This window comes from Leptodactylus fuscus, chromosome 1, assembly GCF_031893055.1.
Source record: "Leptodactylus fuscus isolate aLepFus1 chromosome 1, aLepFus1.hap2, whole genome shotgun sequence".
Lineage (NCBI taxonomy): Eukaryota > Metazoa > Chordata > Amphibia > Anura > Leptodactylidae > Leptodactylus > Leptodactylus fuscus.
Genome location: NC_134265.1, coordinates 126,452,911 through 126,479,151, shown reverse-complemented (window position 1 = coordinate 126,479,151; position 26,241 = coordinate 126,452,911). Strand labels below are relative to the sequence as shown.

The 26,241-nt window shown below is 40.3% G+C and overlaps 1 protein-coding gene across 1 annotated transcript; it reads right to left on the bottom strand.

Annotated features, from left to right (window-relative positions):
* Positions 1-1,298: 1,298 nt before the first annotated feature.
* On the bottom strand, positions 1,299-26,241 carry CCDC157 (coiled-coil domain containing 157). The gene is made up of 10 exons (XM_075263024.1): positions 25,994-26,241; positions 23,177-23,339; positions 21,035-21,671; positions 20,861-20,938; positions 14,832-15,019; positions 12,500-12,676; positions 12,186-12,348; positions 7,908-8,047; positions 6,016-6,113; positions 1,299-1,508 (listed from the first exon to the last, which is right to left on the bottom strand). Exons 1-10 carry the CDS (start codon positions 26,239-26,241, stop codon positions 1,310-1,312), a joined length of 2,091 nt encoding a protein of 696 aa, XP_075119125.1. The 3' UTR covers positions 1,299-1,309.

Here is a 26,241-nt window from a genome sequence, read left to right as displayed (position 1 = left end):
TTGATAAATTCTTTGAGGGGTGCGGTTTTAAAAATGGGGTCACTTTCTAGAGGTTTCCATTGTTTTGACACCTCAAGGGCTTTGTAAATGCGACATGGTTCCTGAAACTGATCACAGCCAGATCTGCCCTCTAAAAGCTCCTTGGCGCGCCTTCCCTTCTGCGTCTCGCTGTGCGTCCATATATTAGTTTACACCCACAAGTGGGGTACTATGGTAGTCCGGAGAACTTGCATAACAAATTGTGGGATGCGTTTTCTCCTTTAACCCCTTGTGAATGTGCAAATTCTAGGACGAAAATATTAGTAAAATAAATTCAAATGTGTAAATTTCACCTCCATTTTGTCTTAATTCCTGTTAAGCACTTATAGGCTTGAAATACTAGGTATATGTTGTTTTGGCTTATTTAAGGGGTGCAGTTTTGAAAATGGGGTGATTTATGGGGGGCTTTAATACAAGGGTCTTTCAAAACCTCTTCATAACTGGATTAGTCCCTTAAAAAATGGGTTTTGGAAATTTCTTGAAAATTTTGAATATTGTTGTTTCACTTGTAAACCTTCTAATGTCCGTAAAAAATAAAAGGGTGATTAAAGTTTGATGCCAACATAAAGCAGAGATCTGGGACATGAGATTTATGATATAATTTTGGCAGTCTGACTATCTGTATGCAATGCACATCATTTCAAACTTTATAAAATGCATATTTTTCAAAATTTCCACCAAATTTCCTATTTTTTCATAATTAAACACAAAACATATCTACCAAAATTTACCACTAACATGAAGTACAATGCGTTACGAAAAAACAATCTCAAAATCACTTTGGTAAGTTAAAGCATTCCAAAGTTATTGCCACATAAAGTGACACATGTCAGTTTTAAAAAATCGAGCTTGGTCAGGAAGTCAAAAAGTGCCATCGGCGGGAAGGGGTTAAATCACATATAAAAAAGACAATAGAACTCTTTCCTTATATATTCTAGCTTTTTCCAACCCTATATATGATAAGAAAGATTGTAGCGATAATGACTCTATATTGCCAAACCACATAGAAATTATGTGAGACAGCTGTCACACTAGCACAGGAAGATTGTAATTCCAAACATAAATGTGATTTTAGTTTATAAAAAAACAGAAATCAGAATACCCAATAATCCCACTTTATACATTACGACTATTTTTCATTTCTGAAGAAAGATATAAATGCAGACATTTCCGTTTTGTTTTGACGCTCATCATTAAAGTTAGAAGCAGCCATTGACTCTATTTCAGCTTGGATATAACCACATAGACTTTTTGGGGGTCTGTATTTTAGTTACTTGCGATCTGAAGGGGTTTGGTTTCTCCCCTTCGCTTGTCTAACACGGGCATAAGCTGCTATGGGTGAGTTTTCAGGTGGGAAACTAACAAGGTTTAAAGAATGATGTGATCCTTTTCTTTCTGGTTGACCAATAGTTGGAGATTTAAGTGTTTCCTTTGCGGGTGTCATTGTTTTTAGTTTGGGACTAGGAGGCCTATAAACAGAAAAAAACACACCGGTAAACACATATAAAAAGATTAATACAATAACACACAATAAAAATAATTATATTAAAATGTCATAATATCCTAAACCGGTCTACCTGAACAAAACCTGAAACCATGTATGGATACTGCACTGCTGTAAGTGTTGCCTTATGGGACAAAACTGCAACAATTCACATAGTAAACAGGCGTAAACAGAGGGACAGTGCAAAGAGTGAAGTTAGGTCACTAAAAATGCTATGTGTAAAAGTAGGTAAGAAGTGACAGGTTAAGAACTGACACGGTCATCTCTATCAACAGTGAGAGCTGGAACTGTACATGCTATTGATCTTTAGAGTAAACGCAATATTCATTCTCTGAAAGACCTTGAAATTAAGGACTGTCATCATTAAATAGATTGTTACACGTAGATAGTAATCCTCTCATGTGGTAATATATTGTATTATTAGTTTGAACAAAATGCAAACAAAATCAATCCTAATACAATTTTAAGAACTAGAATAAGAAAATTGCAAATGGTACCTAAAGCGTACCTGAAATTATAAAACTACTTTTCATAAACTAACAGTACAGGTGAATAATAAGACACCTTTCAATATATCTTATTAAAGAAATAACTTTCCATCTGTATTTATAAAGCTAAGTTACTTTTTACATACTAGTCTATTGAGAGGGGAGGAAGAGGCTACAGCAGGGGTAGGGAACGTACGGCTCTCCAGCTGTTGCAAAACTACAACTCCCAGCATGCATACCGGCTCTGCTGTTCTGGGAACTCCCATGGAAGTCAATGGAGCATGCTGGGAGTTGTAGTTTCACAGCAGCTGGAGAGCCAATGGTTCCCTACCCCTGGGCTACAGGAAAAGAATAAATACCTGCTGCTACACTCTATTCACATCAGAATAGTATTAAGAAAGGCTATTCTTCTCCTACCTTTAGATGTCATCTCCGGGCCGCCAGTCGGTATAAATCTTGGAAGAGAAGAAGATGGAGACGGTGCAGGAGAGTTCTCTTGTAGCATTGGGGACACCCCCAGTGCTGTTTGAGCACAGGGGACCACCCCTAGTGCTGTGAGAGAACTCATTTGAATACTGACGAAAACTGGGATTTCTACTGAAGGCGGCCCGGAGAAGGCATCTAAAGGTAGAAGAATAGCCTTTCTTAAGACTATTCCTATGTGGTAACCTGAAAAAATTGCATTTTAATGATAGAATCCCTTTAACCCCTTCCCGACATTCGCCGTAATAGTACGGCGCTGCAGGGAAGGGCTTCCCGCAAACCGCCGTACTATTACTGCGGATGCATGGTGCGCACACAGAAACTGTGTGCGCACCATGCACAGCGGGTGTCAGCCGTAATACACGGCTGACAATGCCCCGTAACACCCGCGGTCGGAACCGGGTCCGATCGCGGGTGTTAACCCCTGAGATGCCGGCGGTCAACATGACCACCGGCACCTCCGGGGTTTCAACATAACATGGTGCCGATCATCACCCCCCGCGCCGGTTTCGGGGGGTGCCGGTGTTCGTAGGGGGCAGCCCGGGGTCTGATCAGTGACCCCGGGTCTGCCCCATCACTTACCCCCTGCACGTACCTGGTTGATCCTGCCTAAAAAGGAAGCTGTCAGCCTGTGCGTCCACACAGGCTGACAGCTTCCTATACACTGCAATACACGTGTAACACGTGTATTGCAGCGTATCTCTATTGAAGCAGTGATCAGCCGATCACTGCTTCAATCCCCCATGGGGACAGAAAAAAAAAGTGAAAAAAAAGTAAAAATAAAAAAGTTTAAATAAGTTTAAAATAAATTACAAATAAATAAAGCCCCAAAAATCCCTTTTTCCCCATATAAAATGTTTTATTATGTAAAATAAAGAAAAAGAGAAAAAAACATAACATATTTGGTATCGCCGCATCCGTAATAACCTGAACAATAAAATTAAAACATTATTTAACCCGAACGGCGAACGGCGTAAAAAAACCCCGTAGAAAACTGCACAAAATAATGATTATTCACCACCTTTCCCTTACAAAATGTTCAATAAAAAGTAATCAAATGGTTAGATGAAAACCAAAATGGTACCAATAAAAAGAAGAGGTCTTCCCTCAAAAAATAAGCCCTCAACCAGCTCTGTCTAGCGAAAAATAAAAATGTTATGCCTTTCAGAAGATGGCGATGCAAAAATAGTAGATTTTTTTCCCTAAATTGAATTTTATTCTGCACAAATAGCAACACATTAAAAAATAATATAAATGAGGTATCGCCATAACCGTACCGACCTGCAGAATAAAGGTAACATGTTACTTATGCTGTACGCTGCACGGGAAAAAAAAATAAATGCTAAACAGTAATGCTAGAATTGATGTTTCCTTATACATCCCACCCAGAAAGAGTTAATAAAATGTAGTCAATAAGTTACAGGCACCCCAAAATGGTGACATTGAAAAGTACATCTAATACTGCAAACACCAAGCCCTCATATGGCCACATTGCCAGAAAATAAAAATAAAAATCTAGCTTGTACAATGTGAAGACAAAAACCCTAAAAGTCGCCAAATCATTAGGACATAAGTGGCTGTGACTAGAAGGAAATGTGTAAGCGGTGCTAGCGTTTTCAGGGGACCCCCCATATTTAGAGCTTATGAGAGATAATACACCAGCGCTGACCCCCCAGAATGCCCCTCTTCCCCGTCCGTGTCATAGGAGCTAGTGGGAAAATAGAATAGGATTTGATGTACCCAATTTACTCCGCACAGCTTACACATTCACTTCGGGGTTACTAATGCTACTACATCACTTGATAAATTCTTTGAGGGGTGCGGTTTTCAAAATGGGGTCACTTTCTAGAGGTTTCCACTGTTTTGACACCTCAAGGGCTTTGTAAAAGCGACATGGTGCCTGAAACTGATCACAGCTACATCTGCCCTCTAAAAGCTCCTTGGTGCGCCTTCCCTTCTGTGTCTCGCGGTGCGTCCATATATTAGTTTACACCCACAAGTGGGGTACTATGGTAGTCGGGAGAACTTGCCTAACAAATTGTGAGATGCATTTTCTCCTTTAACCCCTTGTGAATGTGCAAATTCTAGGGCTAAACGAAAATATTAGTAAAATAAAATGAAATTTGAAAATTTCACCTCCATTTTGTATTAATTCCTGTTAAGCACTTATAGGGTTAAATTACTAGGTATATGTTGTTTTGGCTTATTTAAGGGGTGCAGTTTTGAAAATGGGGTGATTTATGGGGGGGGTTTAATACAAGGGTCTTTCAAAACCCCTTCATAACTGGATTAGTCCCTTAAAAAATGGGTTTTGGAAATTTCTTGAAAATTTTGAATATTGTTGTTTCACTTGTAAATCTTCTAATGTCCGTAAAAAATAAAAGGGTGACTAAAGTTTGATGCCGACATAAAGCAGAGATCTGGGACATGAGATTTAGGATATAATTTTGGCGGTCTGACTTTCTGTATGCAATGCACATCATTTCAAACTTTATAAAATGCATATTTTTCAAAATTTCCACAAAATTTCCTATTTTTTCATAATTAAACACAAAACATATCAACCAAAATTTACCACTAACATGAAGTACAATGTGTTACGAAAAAACAACCTCAAAATTACTTTGGTAAGTTAAAGCGTTCCAAAGTTATTGCCACATAAAGTGACACATGTTCGTTTTGAAAAATCGAGCTTGGTCAGGAAGTCAAAAAGTGCCATCGGCGGGAAGGGGTTAACTCTGCTAGAAATCAATTGAGATGCTGCTTCCCCTCCCCTCTTCATAGAGTTCTATGTGTCAGATGAATACTGAGACAGAGCCATCTATAAACACACAGAATGAGTGAAGAGAGGGGCCACACGGTGGCTCAGTGGCCTTGCAGTGCTGGAGTCCTGGTGTTCAAATCCCGCCAAGGGCAAAAAACCATCTGCAAGGAGTTTGTATGTTCTCCCCGTGTTTGCATGGATTTCCATCCCATATTCCAAAAAAAGACATACTGATAGGGAAAAATGTACATTGTGAGCTCTATGTGGGGCTCACAATCTACATTTAAAAAAAAAAAAATAAAAATAAAAAAATGAATGAGTGAAGAGAAGGAGGCAAAGAGCAGCCTAATAAATGGAGAAATAACAGATTTCCTTAATAAGATATATTACAGTTTCTTATATTGATTTATGCAGATCAGGTTTATAATTGGTGGTATACTTTCTGAGCTATATTTTTTATGAGCACTGTGCTCTACTTTCCACTTCTTGCCAACTGCAGCATTGGTTGTAATATGAGCTAACTTCTCATTTTCTTCACACAATTGTAGTTTGAAAATATGCATATTTCAAGTTTTTTCTTCCATGTATAATATGACCAACACCTTTAAAAAAGCACTACTTTAAAGGTGCAAAAAATATAATACTTACTTTGTAAAACTAGAGGACAAATGAATTTTCAGTAGAAAACTTTCCATGCTACATGACATTTTCCAGAAGGCTAGTGACAGAATACTTACTTTGTTGTGCTACTTCTGCCACTGCTTTGTATATGAGGTTCGGGAGACAAAGGCTCTACTGTGGCAGGAAGAGTCCAGAGTTGAGTTTGAGGAATTACCTATGATACAAGAGCTGGGTGGTAACATTGGTTTCATAACATGTGCAAAGTACTTATACCAAAGCTAAGAATGGCCATTTATAATCGCAAAATACAAATTTCTGTTTTTGTGCAGTTATATAGTAAGGGTGCATTCACACTACGTAACGCCGGGCGTGTATGAGAGCCGTACACGCCGGCATTACGGCAGACTGCCGAACACTTCCCATTCACTTCAATGGGAGCGCTCGTAACAGCGGCGTTTACGAGCGCTCCCATTGAAGTGAATGGGAAGTGTTCGGCAGCCCTGCTGTAACGCCGGCGTGTACGGCTCTCATACACGCCCGGCGTTACGTAGTGTGCATGCACCCTTACAGGCGTATTTTTACAGGCGTATTTTTTACAGGCGTATTTTTACACTTGTAAAAAAATATCATTGAAGTCAATGGGATAGCAAAATTTACAAGTGTAATTTTACTCTACAAAATAAGCTAGCGTTTACTCAGTGTGAATGCACCCTAAGGGTGCATTCAGACTACGTAACGCCGGGCGTGTATGAGAGCCGTACACGCCGGCATTACGGCAGACTACCGAACACTTCCCATTCACTTCAATGGGAGCGCTCGTAAACGCCGCTGTTACGAGCGCTCCCATTGAAGTGAATGGGAAGTGTTCGGCAGTCTGCCGTAATGCCGGCGTGTACGGCTCTCATACACGCCCGGCGTTACGTAGTCTGAATGCACCCTAACTGTGTGAAATTACATGACAAATGTGAAATTTCATGACTCCAGTTACTAACCCATGGTTAGAACTGTTTATGAAGCTGTGAAATCAGTGTCATTTCTTTGTAATATATTCTGTAAATGTAAGCAATATATTTCCTTAAAACTAATGTCAAGTGCACAAATCATAGCATAGTCTTTAATAATGAATTAAATGAAATATAGAATTGCGGCCAATTGGACATTGGAGTAGCAGATTTACATTCTATTTTGTAGACCCTACACATTTTTGGTGTCTTGCTTTGAAATAGCTGAGCAAGCATGACTCCCATAGAAGTGAACTAGGAGAGCTGCAGTAATGCCTCCCATACCACTAATAGTGCAGTGGATGGGATTTTATTAGAAGCAGACGCAAACCTTTGTGGCCACAAACCAATAAAGTAATGCAGAGATAATCATAATTTTATGGAAGCAACAGAGGTGGGCCCATCTTCCCAGATTGGGCTAAAGACTGTCACCAATGCTCTGTTTTTTTATCCTGAACATGCTTGTTATTATGGGAAGCATTTTCGACTTAACAGGCTCCCTTTAAAGGGGCTCTATCATTGGGAAAACTCATTTTTAACTAAGCACATACTTGCAATGCCTTTAGAAAGGCTATTCCACACATACCTTTTGTATGTTAATTGCCTCAGTCATTTTTGAATGAGCCCGCTTTTATTGATATGCTAATTAGCCTCCAGCGTGCACCCCAGAAGTCTCAGCGAACACTGTCTGCTGTGTGTACAGTATAGGCTGCTGCTGCTGACTCATAAGCCTTCCCTCTCCCACACACAGCAGATAGTGCTCGCTGAGACTTCCGAGTGGCACACTGGAGGCTAATTAGCATATGAATAAAAGCGGGCTCATTCAAAACCGACTGAGGCAATTAACATACAAAAGATATGTCTGCATTAGCCTTTCTAAAGGTTATACAAGTACGCGCTTAGCGATAGAGCAATGATAGAGCCCCTTTAAATAAACTCCCTCTAAAGTAAGAATTTAGTTTATGTTCTCTGTTTTTCACTTTTCTCTGTATTTAGCTTGCACTCACCTTCAGTGCTGCTTGTTTGCTCTTCTCTACTAGTTTATGCAGGCTTACTCGTAATTTCGAGTTCTCCTCCTCAAGTATACTTATACGGATACTGTTAGCTTGAAGCTGTTTTTCCATATCTTCAGTAATGTTCCCAGTGCCTATGATGTGAAACAAGATGGTCTGTATTTACTGTGAAATGTAAGTGTCAGGGTCTGGGGTTGCTAGGTGGGGTGGCATAGATACACAAAAGTCCAGTTTCTTTAGTCCAAAACGAAGGTAGAGTTTATTTTCACTCAAAAAAGGCAGTGCAGCAACAAAAGGAAACAATACAAAAATAAATACCTGCCCGGCTAGGCTCTAACTAAACATAGAATAGGTTACCTCACCTAGAATCACAGAAATCAAAAGCCAGTTGAATCACTCAGGACACAGCTTCAAGAATATGACCTCTCTGTTTGCTCTCTAGCCAAGCTCAGCCAAAGCTGCTGGAGCTGGCTTCTTAAGCCTCCTTGACGAGGAGACTCTCTGCAGCTGAGTCGCTGCCGGAACATCCCCAAAGTGTGGACTGGACTGGAGGGGGATGGAATGACAGGTCCCACTACCAAACCTACCTGTCATTCCCAAAAATCCAGCCCAGTACTGAGCACTTACCCAAATGCTCAGCAGACGAAAGCTGTCTGCTGAGAACAAACATTCCTGGAGTTTTCTCATCTCACCCACCTGAGTAGTCTGGGCGAGATGTACACCCCCTCCATTACCTGAGAAGCCATCGGCTTACAGCGGTATTGCCATAAATAGGTGATGCTAGGTTCACACCTGCATTCGGCACACCGTTCTGTGGTTTCTGTCTTCTGTATGCAAGAAGATGGAAACCACAGACCGGGTCCGACCTGACCAGCCATCGGCTTACATAAGATAAACATTAACCTTTTCCCAATTTACTGTTGTGAGGGTGTGAACTTAGAGGGCGCTGTAGAGCGACCAAAAACAGGGTTAAAAAGGACCCTGACCACACCCATAAGAGAGAAAGGGGCTAAACTCCAAAGGGAATGCACACAGCAGGAGAGTGCTGTTAGTGACCTGCAGAAGCAGGTGCACTGTAGAACAGTTGGAGACAGACAGAAGGTCTGTCCCAAGAAGACTGAAAACCAAATGGGACTTGGTTAAGCTCAGTGTGAGCGAGACTGCTGTTAAGAAGCCTCAGTAAAGGATCTTGCCCTCAGTAGATAAGTCAGGATTCAAGAAGTGAGATATTGCCCTGTGTGTGGGCTAGGCTGTTTGTTATTTTTTTGTTCTGTTATAAGCTGAATAAAGCCACTTATTTTGGATTGCATCACCGGACCTGTTGTTTATTTGGCACCCAGAGCCACCAACACCCCTCCTGCTGTGTGCATTCCCTCTGGAGTTGAGCCCCTTTCTCTCTTATGGGTGTGGTCAGGGTCCTTTTTAACCCTGTTTTTGGCCGCTCTACAGCGCCCTCTAGGTTCACGCCCTCACACTGTATGAAAAATAATTGATGTATTGAAAAAATTTGATTCGAAAACTAATAATAGGTAGACTTATTGAGGTGTTGTTGAGAAAAAAAATGGCTACAAAGATCCCTGCAATCTATTTGTTCCAATGACAGTATAATATTATTTGCTCCTATATGTTTAGGCTTCCAGAAATAAATGTACTATGATAGTAATAGTGCTTCTGCATCTGTCATATGCAATCATTTATCTACAGGCCAGCACTACTAGTCTTCACTGGGGACAAATCTTACAAAATAAGATATAGTAAAGTGGACATGAAGATGAGAACAACTATGATGTAAAAATTGGAAGACTTACTGCCAATTCTATCAATTGGAGTTTTTGCCTGTTTTGATACTGCCTGTGCCAGACTGAGATGTGCCTAATTTAAGAGGCAAATGCCCTCTGTTTGTAAAGAAATTATAAATTATTGAAGTTCAGACCTGGTGAAGATTTGATATATAATTTACAATAGCTTCTGGTGCAAATTATAGTAACAGTCTTTAGCCACAGGAGGCTACACCATGGTTTGGACAGCATAGAAAAGCAAAAAATGGCTGCGAATACAGCCAAACAGTACAAGCTTCTTTGGAATGTTATACACAACTAATATGAGGCAATCAAGACCAAAATAGTGGAAAAACAAACATCTGACTGGTTAGATAACATACCACATAATTGTTTTTCACAAATGACTCCACATGTCTTTCCACTTCTTTAAAGTTTTGAGTATCCTTGTGCAACTTGAAATTCAAGATATTTTTTTACCTACTAGGAGATCATACTATATTCTTTACACGACTATTACTGTCAGAAATACCTACACAATATGTATAAAAGACAGAAAATCTCTGTATTTTTATGCCAAAAAAGCAGACTATATAAAAAAGCATACATAAAAACGGAAGCCAAGATAGTCATACATCATCATTATATAAGTACCCAAATTCTGTAGGCATACATAATACTTGTGAGAATAAATCCAAAATTCTATGTATATCAAATAACCAGTTTTCAAGGTTGATAACTTGTTATTTGATATACATGGGATTTTGGCTCTGTTCTCACTTGTTATGTTTGCTTATTACAAAGACTTTCATTATTGTTGACTACATATGACCATCTTGGCTCACACTGTCTGCAATTTCTTGTTATTGTTAACCCCTTCCCGCTGTTGACATTTTTTGATTTTTGTTTTTGACTCCCCAAACCCCATAACTTTTTTATTTTTCTGTTCTCAGAGCCATATGAGGGCTTGATGTTTGCGGGACAAATTGTTCTTCATGATACTTCCATTTATTATTCTGTACAATGTACTGGGAAGCTGGAAGCCTTCAGAAGGCTCTAGGCTGCTAAGGGATCAGGTTGGCTCCTTCGATCTTGCTGTGCAGGAGCCATCCTGCAACGGAAAATTAACAGGGCTAGTGGGTCCTGGCACCGCGGGCAAGTTTTTTTCTTTGCTGATCAGGGGCATTAGCTCCAGGTCACCGCTGTACATTGCGGTAGAGACCCGGTAGTTGTGGTATCCACTCTGTAGCAGGCAGCCTGCCATCTTTAAAGACCTGCCAGGAAGGGGTTATAGATTTTCTATTTTTAAGAATTTTTGGGTTTGGCATGTAAGTACAATACAAAGAGAGCAAGTGCACACCCTAAATAGATGCTAAAAAAAAAAAAATCATATTTTATTGTATGGTATTAAAAGCAGACTGTTAAGTTGATAAACATTGTGCTCAATTAAAAACTGGTGTCCAAAACTGCTAAACCACAGTTAGCCCTAAGGTATGGGTAAGTGCTGCCACATTATCTAAATGTTAAATCAGTAAGAAGCACATACACACCCACCAATAAAGCTATTGCCATGTCATTTTTCATTACACTGTAAAAACAAAATGTAAAAAATAATGAAGTAATTGTAGGTTTTTTCAGAGACTCCAAAAAAACGTTAAAAAAAAAAAAGCTTAATGAAATTAGTTGCCGCACAAAGAATAAGCCCTATCGTAGCTACACCACGGGAGATGGAAGGCAGAGATGGAAATTATGATAAAAAGTTGATGAACATGAACACTTAAAACCACCCTGCGTCATTAGCGGGTATATATATACCTTCGCCGGTTTCAGTTTTAAAAGATATTTATATTACATGTAGTAAAGTAATGAACAAATACAGTATTCGTACAATATCAAAAGGATTTGTGAATTTCCACTCACCTCCCCTGGGCCTCCACTTATTATACTGTGGGGGTTTGAGAAGACCCCAAAGTACAATATTTCCTAAAAATAAACTGGGGGACAGGGGCAACCTCATGAATATATTATACTATGTGAGATGACTATTGAGTATTATACTGTAGAGGCCTGCGCTGGAGTAATCTTGTGGAGACACTGTGTGGGACCACTGTGAAGCATTATACTATGGGGGGCTAAGGTAGAGCATTAGATAATTTGGGGCCACTGTGAAGCATTATACTGTGTGGGGGTCACTGTGGAGTCATTTTAGAGCATTATATACTGTGTGGGGCCACAGTGAAGCACTTTAATGCACCAAAGAACATAATATTTACCGTGTGGGGACAAAAGAATGGAAAATTATAAGATATATTGGAGGGGGGGAGGAATGCAAATTTTGGTGGTATGGGACCCCAAAATTTCTCATGTCAGAATAGAGTAAAAGGCAGAATACAATGCTAAAAGGCAGAATAAAAGGAAGATTACAGTTGAATAAGAGGCATTGTTTGATGACACAAGCCTGTTGTAGGAAATGCAACACTGTCTTTGTACTTACTCTCAAATTCTGTGAGTGGATGCAAATCTGGGTAACACACCAGTAATTTCTCTCTTTCCTTCTGTTCCTGTAAACATCCTTGTAGCTCTGTAAGCTGTTTGTTCACATCTTCAACAGACTTCTCCAGTGTTACCTTCTCCTGCTGAAGTGTATTTATCATGTTCTATATGTAGTAAAGTGAAAGAAAAAAGAATAGGAGCAAAAATTGATTTTCTTTTTCAATTGTAGTGAAATAGTGATGCACCAAGTACAACTGGGTGATATTCCTAACCCTCTATACATAGTTTTAGTGTACCGCAGTCGTTTAGCAGTACCTGTTGCTCCTTAATTTGGCTCTTTAGACTTTCTTCCTCTCTTTTCATTTGTTCTATTTGCTCTTCTAAGTTGTCTCTTTCTTCATCTGCATCACCAAGGGTACTGCGTAAGTTTTCACATTCTTGAGATAATCTGTCTAACTGCTGTAACAGTGATTTCTGCTTGGCCTGTAAGGACTGGGTTTAGCAGAAAAAAATCAGTTTATTAAAATTATGAACAAATTATGTAACTAAATGGAATATAAACATCAAAAGAAAAAAAAATATGAGGAAGGGTACAAAGTTTATTATGCATAAAGGTAAGTTATACTTGACAAAGTGCTTCTCTGGGGAATCAAATTGTTCTTGTAGCAGTAGGCATGTTCTGTTTTCAGAATAAGCCTTTGTGTGTACAAGACAAAAACATTATTTGTGATCATTACATGACTTGCATCTGATTTTTTCAGCAGTTGCCCCCTCTGTGGGCTTTATAGATGCAGACGCAACACACAGAAAGAAGTGGAAATGCTGTTTGCCTGTCTCTCCTTCATACACTAAGAAAAAGCAGCAGCATGGAGTACATTGCACAACACTACTGAGCAGCACTGGGTGTGAACACTTACTACCCTGTTTCCCCGAAAATAAGACATCCCCCAAAAGTAAGGCATGGGGGGAGGTTTTGTTATATTGCCTAATATAAGGCACCCCCCGAAAATAAGACATCCCATAAAACACTGCAGCCGGCAGAACACTGTGCACGATGTTCCGTGTGCACAGGTATGCCGGCTGCTGCCTCTGCTGTGATACCACTGTTCCTGCTGCTGTAAGATGAGCTGGGAAAGCATCGTATGCTGCGGGGAGTCCACTCTCCCAGCTCATCCCACAGCAGCCGGTACAGTGGTATCACAGCAGAGGAGGCAGCCAGCTTTCCTGTGCACATGGAGCACAGCATTCAGCCGGCTGCAATGCTCACTAAGTGAGGCTCTCCAGCACAACCGCCGGAAGCCTCACTAATCTCTGCTAAGCCCTGCCAACCACTTCCACCACCGTGACCAACAGCAGCACCAGCGCTGCTATGAAGATGGGGAAGGTAACTAGCATACCTCCCCACCACCACCTCTTGCACCACCTACAACCGGCAGTCATGCTGGCACTCCCGCTCCAGCCGCTCCATAAGACATCCCCCGAAAATAAGACAGGTCGTATATTTTGGAAGAGAATTTAATATAAGACACTGTCTTATTTTCGGGGAAACAGGGTAGAAGCAGCAGTGGCATCTCTAAGTCTATCTCTCTTTCTGTATATCTGTGCAGAAACTACGTTATCACTTACTCACTAAAGACAGTTTGCCAGTAAAATAAGCTTAAGTGATCAAAGTGTGGGGCAGGGAAAGAAATTGTTAGCTTTCCACTCCTTGACTTGTAACAACTCATTTATGTATTGAATAGAAGTTCTTTTAGGGCAGATGGCAACAATAGCCCAGCATTATAAAGATTGAGTATGGTTTGAGGGGAGGGGGTGCAATGAAGCTTATAGGGTTCCTTTCATTCCTTCTCTGATTACATGGTGGCACACATAAGGATTTTAATGGCGGGAAAATTATGATGCTGATAATTAGCTTAAAGAGAGTCTTCTACCAGCAAAATTGCTCCTAAACCTCTCAAAAGAGGTTAGGTAAATAGTTAAAAATGTGGCTGCAAAGAAAATTTTTATTCTTTATGCAAATTAGCAATCCAGGGCATGGTTACACCTCTCAGAGCATTTGTTTTTCATGTGTGTTTGTCATCCTATAACAGACTGACATGTACCAGACCACAGCAGAGAAGATAGACATTACTGTAGATGCACTAGTATATGAACTTCCCGCACATGCACAAGATTTACTTCAGGTAATCGTGATGGAGGCTCTGGAACAACATGTCAATCTGTCTCTCTAGAGACAGTGATCATATAGGTAAACCAATGTAGAATAAAAACTGATTTTCACTCCAGCAACATTTCTCTTGGACACAAGAAAAGTATTTTCACTACTCAATTAATGGCCCCAGCAACAACATTTCAGGAGTTTAGTGGCCATTTTTATTGTGACTATAGACCCCTGTAAAAAAAAAAAAAAAAAAAAAAAAAAAAAAAGATCTAATTTGTACTGGATTTTCGTAACATATTTATATATAAGGTTCAGTTAACTTATTATTTTAAATTTTTTTCTGGATAATAAATTATATTTTTAACATACTTAAATTTCGACTTATTTCCATCACTAAAAGTAAAGAAATGTAAAGTTAATACCTGTGACAAAGGGCAGCACAATACTACTCTATTGCCTGAAGATGTTTGCATTTTCAGGTCTCACCTCTTTGTGGTTTTGAAGGCTCTCTCCATGAGCTTTCTCCTTAGACATAGCCTTCTCAGACTCTTGAAGTTTCTGCAATGTATTTTCTAGGTGGACTGTCAAGTCACTAACTTTTTTCTCCAGTAAAGACTTTTCTTCCTTGTGCACCATGCTCTGCATTTCTCCTAAAAGTTTCTGTCTTGCTAGTTCTGAGAAGTATAAATCCCCATGTAAGTGCACACGGTTCCAATTATTTATTCTTTATATATATATATACATACATAAATTATCATTTCTATCATTAGAATCCCTTTTTTTCTAACTAACACGTAGGAATAGCCTTAAGAAAGCTGCAGTAGGCACTGCCCGAGGCCCACTGGCAGAGCCAATTGTGCTTGCGTAGAAGACTGAAAGCCAGGCTGGAAGATGACGCGTAGAGGCCGGTTCCTGAAGTAGATGGACGCGGCACTGGAGAGTTCTCTTGCAGCACTGGGGACGGAAAACTGAATATCTACCGAATGGCGGCGCGGAGAAGACATCTAAAGGTAGGAGAAGAATAGCCTTTCTTAAGGCTATTCCTACGTGTTAGTTAGAAAAAAAGGGATTCTAATGATAGGTTCCCTTTAATACAGACTTAAAGAGGACCTTTCAAGGTTTGTGGCACAGGCAGTTCTATATACTGCTGGAAAGCCAACAGTGCGCTGAATTCAGCGCACTGTCGTCTTTCACGATCTGTGCCCCTGGTGAAGAGCTATCGGTCCCGGTACCATAGCTCTTCACAGTCAGAAGGGCGTTTCTGACACTCTGTCAGGAACGTCCTTCTGCACAGCAGTGCCAATAGCACTGTGCTCTGAGACTGGGGAAAAACGCCCCCTCCCCTCCTGATAATACTTTATCTATGGACAAGCACTGCGAGCAGAGGGAGGGGGCCTTCCTCCCCGGTCTCACTGTACAGCACGATAGGCGCTGCTGTGCAGAAGGATGTTCCTGACAGACTGTCAGAAACACCCTTCTGACTGTGAAGAGCTACGGTATATACCCGGGGCACAGATCATGAAAGTCGACAGTGCGCTGAATTCAGCGCACTGCCGGCTTTCCAGCAATATATAGAACTGCCTGTGCCCCAAACCATGAAAGGTCCTCTTTAAAGTGGACCTGCCACCAAGTACAAAATACTAAATACCATACATCATTTGATTCTCATTGTGTCCCTGAACAGTTTGATGTTTTTAGTTTTAAAATCCATCCATTCAAAAGATATTGTCCCTGGAAGGTTACATATAAACTAACTCTTATTCATCAAGTGGGCGGGACCATTTTGTTTTTCTCATAGAAAATAAAGAGTTCCTGCCCAGCTGCTGAATAATTTACATATAACTTAACAGGGGCTATATCTTCTGAAATAGTGGATAGATTCTACTGTATAAATAAGGACACCAAAATGATCAGGAGCACAGCAAGATTGAGGTGATGTATTGCATTTAGTATTTTGGACTTGGTGACACATAATATTTAAACCAGATTGAGTTGTATGCTATGTGCAGGCAATTTTCAACCTCTAAGTTAATATACCATTAGTTCCATACTACTATATAATGCAGTCTAAACGAGTTAATACTGCAGAATGGAGCATATACTGTACCAGTGCAAAGCACCATCTAGAGGTTATAACAAGTACTGCACTTCTTGGTAACATTTGGCTGGAGGCTACATGTTCTGCACTGTTTTCAAGATGTGAAATCTGTTAAATGAATAATGACTTTGTTAACCAATAACAGTAGGTCTGAACAGCTCCAAAATACTAAAATGATTTACTGCTAAGGGCTCGTTCACATCTGTGCCCCGGTCTCTGTTCTGAAGGTTTCCGTTTCCTGCACAAAACAGAGGCAGGAGATGGAAACCTGCAGGACTCTTTCTCACCCATTCATTTGAATGGGTGAGAAAGCTGTCCGGCCGTGAGCGGCGGTGAGCGTTTTATGCTCTCCGCTGTGAAACTGGGTTTTTTAATCCGGACACAGAGTCAGACATGCAGTACTCTGTGTCCGGATTAAAAAAAATGGTTTCGCGGCGGAGAGCATAAAACGCTCACCGCCGCACCCGGTCTGTGGTTTCCGTCTTCTTGCATGCAGAATGCAAAATGCAGGTGTGAACCTAGCGTCACCTATTTATGGCAATACCGCTGTAAGCCGATGGCTGCTCATGCCTGCTTTTTAAAGGCTATTGAGGCATATGTGGGGCTCATATGGCATAATTTTGCTGATAGAGCCCCTTTAATGTGATAGAAGAAACATTAAAGTTTTATGCATTTTTATGGATTAGTGCTAGAACTCCTTTCCCTGATTTTGGATTTGTACCATACTTGGGACACATTAATGAGGAATGTAGGGACTCATTTACATGCTCAGCTGAGCTTTTCATATGTACAGCTATCTATCTATCTATCTATCTATCTATCTATCTATCTATCTATCTATCTATCTATCATATGTACAGTTATCTATCTATATATTTCTACAGGATATGCCCAAGAGTGAGACTATGGATCTATACACTGGGTTCTTTATTAAAAGGGGTTTCCTATCCTATCTCACTGTTTCATCCTCTCTTCTGTCTCCCCTTCTGCTTTCAAGCTTAGCCTGTGTAATGGACAGCTCATGCCAACAGCGCTCCAGGCTTGAGATTTACATACAGAGATAACAGAAGTGCTGATCAACACCCTTGTTCTAGCTGTTACCAGGGACCAACAGCTAAATGCACTTTCCAGAGCTGTTAGCTGTCAGTCACAATGAGAAAAACAGAATAGAGATGGCTAAGATTTAGTCAGCTGACCACTGCTGCTAGATAGCAGTCTGAAACCTAAGCAACAAACTGAAAACACTGAGGATACATATTTAGCAGTATCTAAAAAAGAGAGCAACATAGATAAAGTATTGTATTGGGAAAAACACTTCAGTTCGCTTAAGTTACAAGTTTAAATATGGGAATACTGCTTTTAAAATACAGTGATACCTCGGTTCTCGAACATAATTCGTTCCGGGAGGTCGGTCGAGAACCAAATTGTTCGAGAACCGAAACAAAAAAACCCATAGGAAATAATGGAAACTGGATTAATTCGTTCCAAGAACCAGAAAATGCCTATTTACTGGCCTAATTTGTATATAATATGTAGAAAAACATGAGTCTCAACAAGAAATAAGAAATAAAAGTGTATTTATTAAAACAAAAAAAAATAAAATGTACTGTACAGTACAGTAAATTGTGTTTCATTTACTGTACCTGTACCAACCTTTATGGCAGGAGGGAATGAAAGTGGAGGGAGGCGGGAAGGGGGATGGTTATTGTTCTGATGGGAAGTCCTCTTCAATAAAAACAGAGGGTAACTGCTCTTTGGGTGTTTCTGTTCTCTGTCTCTTTTGCTGAGGAGAATCAGAATCTTGCTCTGCAGTTGCTTGTCTGATTTCTTTACGGAAGAATTTGTCAATGGTTTGCTGTTTTTTTCTCCTTTGCAAAATTTTGCGGAAAGTGGACATAACATTGTCATTAAAAATGTTAACTGCTCTATTTGCTACCACTTTATCAGGGTGATGTTGTTCAACAAAATTGGCGATTTCTGCCCATTTAGCACACATTTCATGAATAAGGCCACTAGAAATATCCTCCACTCTCTCCTCTTCTTCAGAAGAAATTTCTTCAACCATATCCTTCTGCTGCTGTTGTTGTAGGTGCATCAGATCCTCGGTGGTTAACTCAGCAGCGTGACCTTCCACAAGTTCGTTGATGTCATCTTGTTGAATGTCAAGGCCCATGGTCTTTCCTATGGCCACAACATCATCAACCACAGCAACATCTTCATCAACGACAGGAGCTGACTCAGGTTCTAAAGCCTCACTGTCCCTTTCGGGCCAAAGTTTTCGCCATGCAGCATACAATGTGCGATGAGTGACATTACTCCAAGCAGTGTCAATCAAGTTTACACAATTCAGGATGTTGAAGTGTTCTTTCCAAAATTCCCTCAGAGTTAACTGTGTGTCATTTGTCACTTCAAAGCACTTCTGGAAGAGGGCCTTTGTGTACAATTTCTTAAAATTGGATATGACCTGTTGGTCCATGGGTTGCAGAATAGGGGTTGTATTGGGGGGTAAGAATTTTACTTTTATGAAGCTATAGTCATCAACTAGATCTTCTTCTAAAGCTGGGGGGTGAGCAGGAGCATTGTCCATCACTAATAGACATTTTAATGGCAAATTTTTTCCTGTCAGGTATTCCTTCACTCGAGGTGCAAAAACTTCACGCACCCACTCTGTAAAGAATTGTCGGGTAACCCAAGCTTTGGTGTTAGACCGCCACATCACAGCCAATTTACTCTTCATGACATTGTGTCTTTTGAATGGCCGGGGATTGTCAGAATGATAGACAAGCAAGGGTTTTACCTTGCAATCACCACTTGCATTTGCACAAAACAAAAGAGTAAGCCTATCTTTCATAGGCTTGTGCCCTGGTAGTGCTTTTTCCTCTTTGGTTATGTAGGTGTTGGCTGGCATTTTTTTCCAGAATAATCCGGTCTCATCGCAGTTGAAGACCTGCTCAGGAACAAACCCTTCTGCCTTGACATAGTCACTAAATTCTTTTATGAAGCTATTAGCAGCCTGCTGGTTTGCACTAGCTGCCTCCCCATGCCTAGTGACGCGATGTATGCCACTTCTATGTCTGAAATTCTCAAACCAACCTCTGCTGGCTTTAAACGTGAAAGCACCTTCACCACTTGTACCAGGTGTTTCTGTGTTCAGGTCACTAAATATTTGGAGTGCTTTCTCACAAATAACGACTTCATTGATGCTGTCACCTGCTAACTCTTTTTCTTTAATGAAAATAAGGAGCAGCTTCTCCATTTCCTCCATTATCTGAGGCCTTTGCTTAGTTAACAGTGTAACACCTTTGGCAACACTGGCAGCCTTTATAACAGCTTTATTCTTAAGGAAGGTAGAGATGGTTGATTTTGGCATGCCATACTCTGCAGACAGATCCGACACACGTGTGCCCTGTTCATATTTGCCAATGATTTCTTTCTTGAGTTCAATCGTTGTTCTCACAGCTTTCCGCTTACCTTTGTCTGCATTACCACTTCTGGCTTTCTTTGGACCCATGTCTAAGGGTTAAATTCAGTGTACAGTACAGTAATTTGCAGTACAGTGCAGTACTCTCTCTCTCTCACTGACTCACAATGATGACGCAGGCAAGGCGCTGGGCCGAATGAACGCCATTCGGCTCAACTCGGCTAATCTCGGACGTTCGGCTGTTCGAGTTCCAAATATTTGTTCGGATTCCAAGACAAAATTTTCTCGAATTTCCTGTTCGAATACCGATTTGGTCGAAAGTCAAGGCGTTCGAGAACCGAGGTATCACTGTACTGGTTTTACTATCCAGTTTATGGTATTACCATATAATGTTAAAGAGGACCTTTCACCACCTCCACCAAGATCTTAGTGCAAGTTCTTAGCATCTGTTAACAGGCGCCGCTCCACTTATTGCTATGCAGAATTTCACCTCTAGCCTACACCTATCCCGAACACCAAGTGCAGTTAGTTTTGGTGGTATTTAGACTCTGTAATGTCAGAAGGGCAGTGTCAGGTAGGGTGTGTGATTCAGAGTTCAAATCAGATACAACCAGTGTCAGATCTCAGAGTCACATCCCTTGTCTGCTCCTGTCTGACACTGCCCTTCTGACAGTACAGAGAGTAAATAGTATATCAGGCACCAAAACTAACAGCATTGATTACTCAGGAACGGTGGGGGCAAAAGAAAAAATTCTAACTGTGCCAGAATCAGCAGAGCAGCACTTGTGAAAAAATCATCTGTATTATGTCACAATAAAATGTATGCTTCAAAGGGGTATTGTGGTTATTTCAGGTTAACACCTATTCAGAGGATAAGGGGTCCTGTTTCCCTATCTGAATTGAACTATCAAGCATGTGTACTGCAGCTCCATTCATTCTCTGGAGAACTGCCAGATAAAGAAAAATATGTGGAATTCTGGAGTAACTGGACCTTACCCAGATCTCGTATAGTACAGTGCTGAAGCTTTAACTCTTCTTTCAGGATGTAAACTCTTTCTTCTAGTACGGCAGACCCTAAGTGAAGCAGAAATATTCATAAATGCATACAGCAGGGATCTTAACAAGGATACACACAAATATGTATTAGAAACAATGTAAGATAATATTTACCTTTCCTCAGCTCATCCTTGTCCCTCTCCAGCCTATCCAACATATCTTGGTTCTGTTGTCCTTTCTCTTTTAGCTTCTTCTCATGGTCACTGACCTGTCGCTGCAGCTCTTCTTTCTGTAGCTTTAGCTGGCTCTTGTAGTCTTCTATCTGTTGTTGTAGCTGGTGATTCTCTAAATTAGCAACCTCACACTCATTTCTCAAAGGCTGAATGAGCTGTGTGAGCTCAGTCAGATGTTTGCTGATACGAACCAGATCCTTGCTTTCTTCATTGGCCCAATACCTCATTTCAGAAGGAGACAGGGTGCCGCCAGGTGGCAAGACTTCTTGAATTTTTATAAGAGAAGAAGGCAGGTTCTGACTTTTGCACACACTAACAATGGCATCACTAACCTCTTTTAAAGTACTCTGAGCAATGGCGCATGCATCGCAGGGAACAAGAGCAGACTCCAAAGTCTGTGAGCCAACAGTGCGCATGTCCTTTGCAATGGAATGGTGCGATTCCTGTGGGGCATAGGCAACATGGTGCCTTTCTGTGCATGATAGGGCCGAATGTGCCCTGCGTGAAGATAGACATGAACAGTCTTTTGGTGTCTTGAGCTCTTTTGCCACAATGAAATTATTAGGGTAATTAGATTTCTGGAGATAGAAATAACTGTGAATTGGTAAAACAACTTGAATTTTTTTTATATACGTGTATATTTATGAAACTTCCTGAAAACAGCAACTTATGGTAATTATAAGATGTAAACCAATATAGTCAATATTGCATACTGAAAAGTATATATACTATTGATGTAAATAAGATTACATAAATATTGATCTGTAACGCTTATGACTATGACTCTACTTTTTGACTGTAAGCCCTTGTGGGTAGGGCCCTTTGTCCTACCTGTATAATATATTAGTATTGTACTTGTTTTTGTGTACCTAGTGTTTTGTATGTTAGCCCTCAAATGTACAGAGCCATGGAATTAATGTTATTCTGAAAATTAATTATAATTATAATAGTGACATGGAAAAAGTTTCCAGTGTATACATTATGTCTAAGTGTATTGATAGGAATCCATGAATCCAATGGAGGACAAAAGTTTGTTCTTTTCCCTTGGTCAAACAGGTATAAATCAGTATAACATTATTTTGCAAAACATCTTTGCATAGTAGAGTAGACGTGAAGACCTGACCATTCCATTAGAGAACGGAAAGTCATTGAATAATCAGGTTTGTTGTGTCTTTGTACAACTGGTTCTCAATTGGTGAAAGTAAGTCACACGACTATTTAATCTCCTCCTCTTCTCAAAAACAAGGTAGTACTTGCGGGATATATTATTGATCCATTTAGGTCACGTGAACGCTTGGATTTTGATGAATGTTACCATACTGCTGTATGTCGATATATGGGTTTCGCTTTGTCTATATATTGGTTGATTTGTATTGCATTGGTGAAATCATGTTTGGGAGGCAGTGAACAGTTCACTGTTTATGCAAGCCTGTTGGGAATAGTATATTGGAAAGAGACTATGGTTCTTTAATTAAATGAAATATAGGGTTAAAGAGATCATTATATGAATAAATAATAACAATACCCGGTAAAGTCCAGGTATAATACTTTTGGCTACATTTAGTGGATCCTTTATTAATGCTATGACTATGGGACCTTAGAGTCCCGAAACGAGTCAGCAGCGTGTTTTAAATCACTTTTTTTTGTTCAATTTTCTCTATCTATGTACTTTTTGTATGTGTTTTTGTGCTGTTTTTATTTTCTGATGGAATAAAAGTTAAATTTTAATGAAGCCAGGACGTGGATTCAATCCTTCTCCATTTCTTCACATATGTGAAATGTAGTCTGAAAGCCTGATGTGTACATAGCATTATATATTAAAAACAATATACAAAAAAACAAGATAATATTGAGTTTATTCCAAGTCTGTTCTCTTCTCTGCAGCGTGTAAGGTTTTTTTTCTCTCAAACCCTGTGTAATGTAATATACATTTACTGTACATATCTGATCTGCATTTATATTATATTTTTAGTAATCATAATAAATAATCGCTTATCAGCTTGTGGAAGGATACAGGAAGTGAGAAGAAGAGACAACAAGGACACTGCTGAGAGAGGGAGATGGGAAAATGACTTTAACTTACTGCTTTTTGGTAAACCGTCCCCAACTTCAGCATGTTGCTCCAATATTTCCGAACTGTCAAACCAATTGACATTGAGGGTCCAGGATCTCGAGGTGGTATGAAGCTGCCATCACTGCCTATAAATTCTGTGTATACTTCAAAGCTCTGCAGAAGTAGTAAGAGCCTGAACATAGAAATGCATTGTTATCAATCAGTGCTGCATATTACTACCTGTGCTGTGGAGATACACACATTGCGGAGATTTTTTAAGCATAAAGCGCCAGAATTCCAATGTAATTTGCACCAAAAAAACCTGTCTTAACATGTGTGCCACATTTTTAAGTGTCTTAGACATTTTATGATTTGACTGAAAATGGGAGTGTCCTCATAGGAAAAGGGCATGACTTCAGGGGAAAGGTTGTAGCCTAATTTGTGCCAAAAATAAAGCATGAAATTTTAAGCCATCTAATAGGAGGTGTAAGTTTATGCTAGACAGGCTAAGAATATGCCAGATTTATCAAACATCATACACTTTGATAAATCTGGTGCAGTTTAAGAATGTCTAGTCTTAAGTTTGCACTGTCTTTTATACAGTATTAGTAAATGTGTCCCATTATGTAACCAAACACAATGGACCATTGGAGAAGGTTGCTCCACAATGCATTTTATAAACAATTCAAAGGATAAGCATTTTTTTTTCTGTTGACTGGGAAAGAAGGATGGAGCTGCAGAGTTACCAATTCCTCCACCCTGCCTGTCTGCAATGAAAAGGTGTTTAAATGGAGCAGCACTGAGCATGTGCCTGCCACCCCTTCCGATATTTACAAGGTTCACAGAAACAAACTCTACATCGCTTAGTAGTGTAGATAGTTATTAGAGATGAGCGAGTACTGTTCGGATCAGCCGATCCGAACAGCACGTTCGCATAGAAATGAATGGATGTAGCTGGCACGCGGGGGGTTAAGCGGCCGGCCGCCGTCAAAGCGGAAGTACCAGGTGCATCCATTCATTTCTATGGAGCGTGCTGTTCGGATCGGCTGTTCCGAACAGTACTCGCTCATCTCTAATAGTTATATTGATAAAGTAATGACTTTTTTTCTTAATTTACTGCATTAATCTAGTACCTTAAAGTGAACCTTTCACTGCCTCCACCAATTCAAGCTCTTTGCATTTGTTAAAGGGATTCTAGCATAAAAAAAAGTTTTTAAAATAAAAGCATGTGGGAATAGCCTTTAGAAAGACTATTCACCTATATTTTTCAGGTCTGCGCCAATGTTTTCAAATTTTTCTTCTTTTCTTCATTATGCTAATTGTGCTTAGAGAGCACAGGGGGCGTTCACCTGTGCCCAGAGTTGTCATCGATTCCAGCACCATCTCTGGCTTTTGTTTTTTAGACCTCCAGAGGGTCTGATCTCTAATGCAATGCATTACAATGTGTTAGGGATTTGCCCGTTAAGCAATTCCCCAGTAGTTGCTGCTGGAACCTGGGAGGAGGGGGAAATACGGGGACAGTGAAACCTAATGCTAGACCCACCCCGAAGTCCGTATCTACTTGCCTCAACTACCCTAAACAATAGAGGACAACTGGACGATGGTCTATTCTATATACCCAAAGGGTTGGAACTAGACGGGCAGCTAGCTACAGAATAGGAATCAAGAAGAATAGTTGAAAGGTGAAGTGAAGGTCAGAATACAGATAATCAGAGAAGAAAGTAATACGCTAGCACACTCTAAGAGACTAATAGCAAGCACCCACGTGTGGACTGATGAACTGTATATGGAAAGCCCAGAATCTGCCCCACACGTGATTGGTGGGTGAGATGTCAATTATGGAGAAACTAACTTTAACTATTAGCAAACCAGAGGGAACTCAGAGTACTTGCTGGACTGATACACTGAAACAAACTCTCAGCTGTGCTAACACAGAATACAACAGGAGGCCCAGGTGCAGAAGTCATAAGTGGACATACCACCTGCGCCAGAAGATGCCACAGAAGTCTGAACAGACAAGGATGTTACACAATGCTAATGCATTGCAAAATACAGGCTGCATAGAGACAAGGCTCCTGGCTGTGATGGCAATGGATTGCTGGCCCTGAATCTTGTTTCGGGGGTGGAGATTTTCTCCAAAAAGGCAGCACGCAGGAGCCTCCAGGAAAATGTCAGCCAACCTAGCAAAGATTTCAGGCAGATGTTGGGAAGGGGTTAAGCTCTGTAATGTCAGAAGGGCAAAGTCAAGCAGGGTGGTGTGATTCAAAGCTCCAATCAGAGGCAGTCAGTGTTAGAGCTCACAGTCACACCTGTTGCCTGCTCCTGCCTGACACCGCCCTTTTGACAATACAGAGACTTAAAAACATAACAGGTACCCAAACTAACAGCACTCATTGCTCGTGAATGGTAGGGGCTAGATAAAAAATTCCAATTGTTCCAGAATCAGTGGAGCAACGCCCAGTAATTGATGTAAAGAGCTGGACTTGTTGGAGGTGGTGAAAGGTCCTCTTTAGATGGGTTGTGCCACTAATGACACATATGTTCCATCATGATCATGAGCCAGGAAGTCCATGAATGTGAATGGAGCACTGGTGTGAGGCATTGGCAGTGCTCCATTCACTTCTTACTTTATGTCCTGAAGTTTAGGAACTTATATAGGGTACATGTAGTAATACAGATCTAGCATACAAGTAACTGCTAAACACTAAAAACTGACTGACTCATAGTAATTCACTGACACATAATAATAATAATAATAATAATAATAATAATAATAATAATAATAATAATAATAATAATAATAATACATTTTATTTATATAGACACATATTGGAGGATTTAGCTTACCTGTCAATTACAATCTCCAATAACACAATGTGTGATAGCTGTGTGAACTCAGTATCATCCTCCACATAATCATATGTGCCCAACAACTGCACCAAGTCCAGATCACAGGACATCTTATCTGGGAATTTCCAGGATGGGAATCGTACAGCGCCGACTCTGGAGAACACATCGATCACAGTACCCTGGAGATCAGTAATGTCCTTTCTTAGACTTTCCATACATGAACGATCTCCTAACAGGCACGTCAT

What these genes read in the sequence shown, in the direction of transcription:
- CCDC157 (XM_075263024.1), bottom strand. Translation starts at nt 26,241, where the DNA reads ATGACGTGCCTGTTAGGAGATCGTTCATGTATGGAAAGTCTAAGAAAG. An exon ending in CTGTACTATACGAGATCTGG is followed by an intron (nt 15,020 to 20,860) that starts GTAAGGTCCAGT and finishes TATACTTCTCAG; the next exon opens with AACTAGCAAGACAGAAACTT. An exon ending in GCCAAATTAAGGAGCAACAG is followed by an intron (nt 12,349 to 12,499) that starts GTACTGCTAAAC and finishes TACTACATATAG; the next exon opens with AACATGATAAATACACTTCA.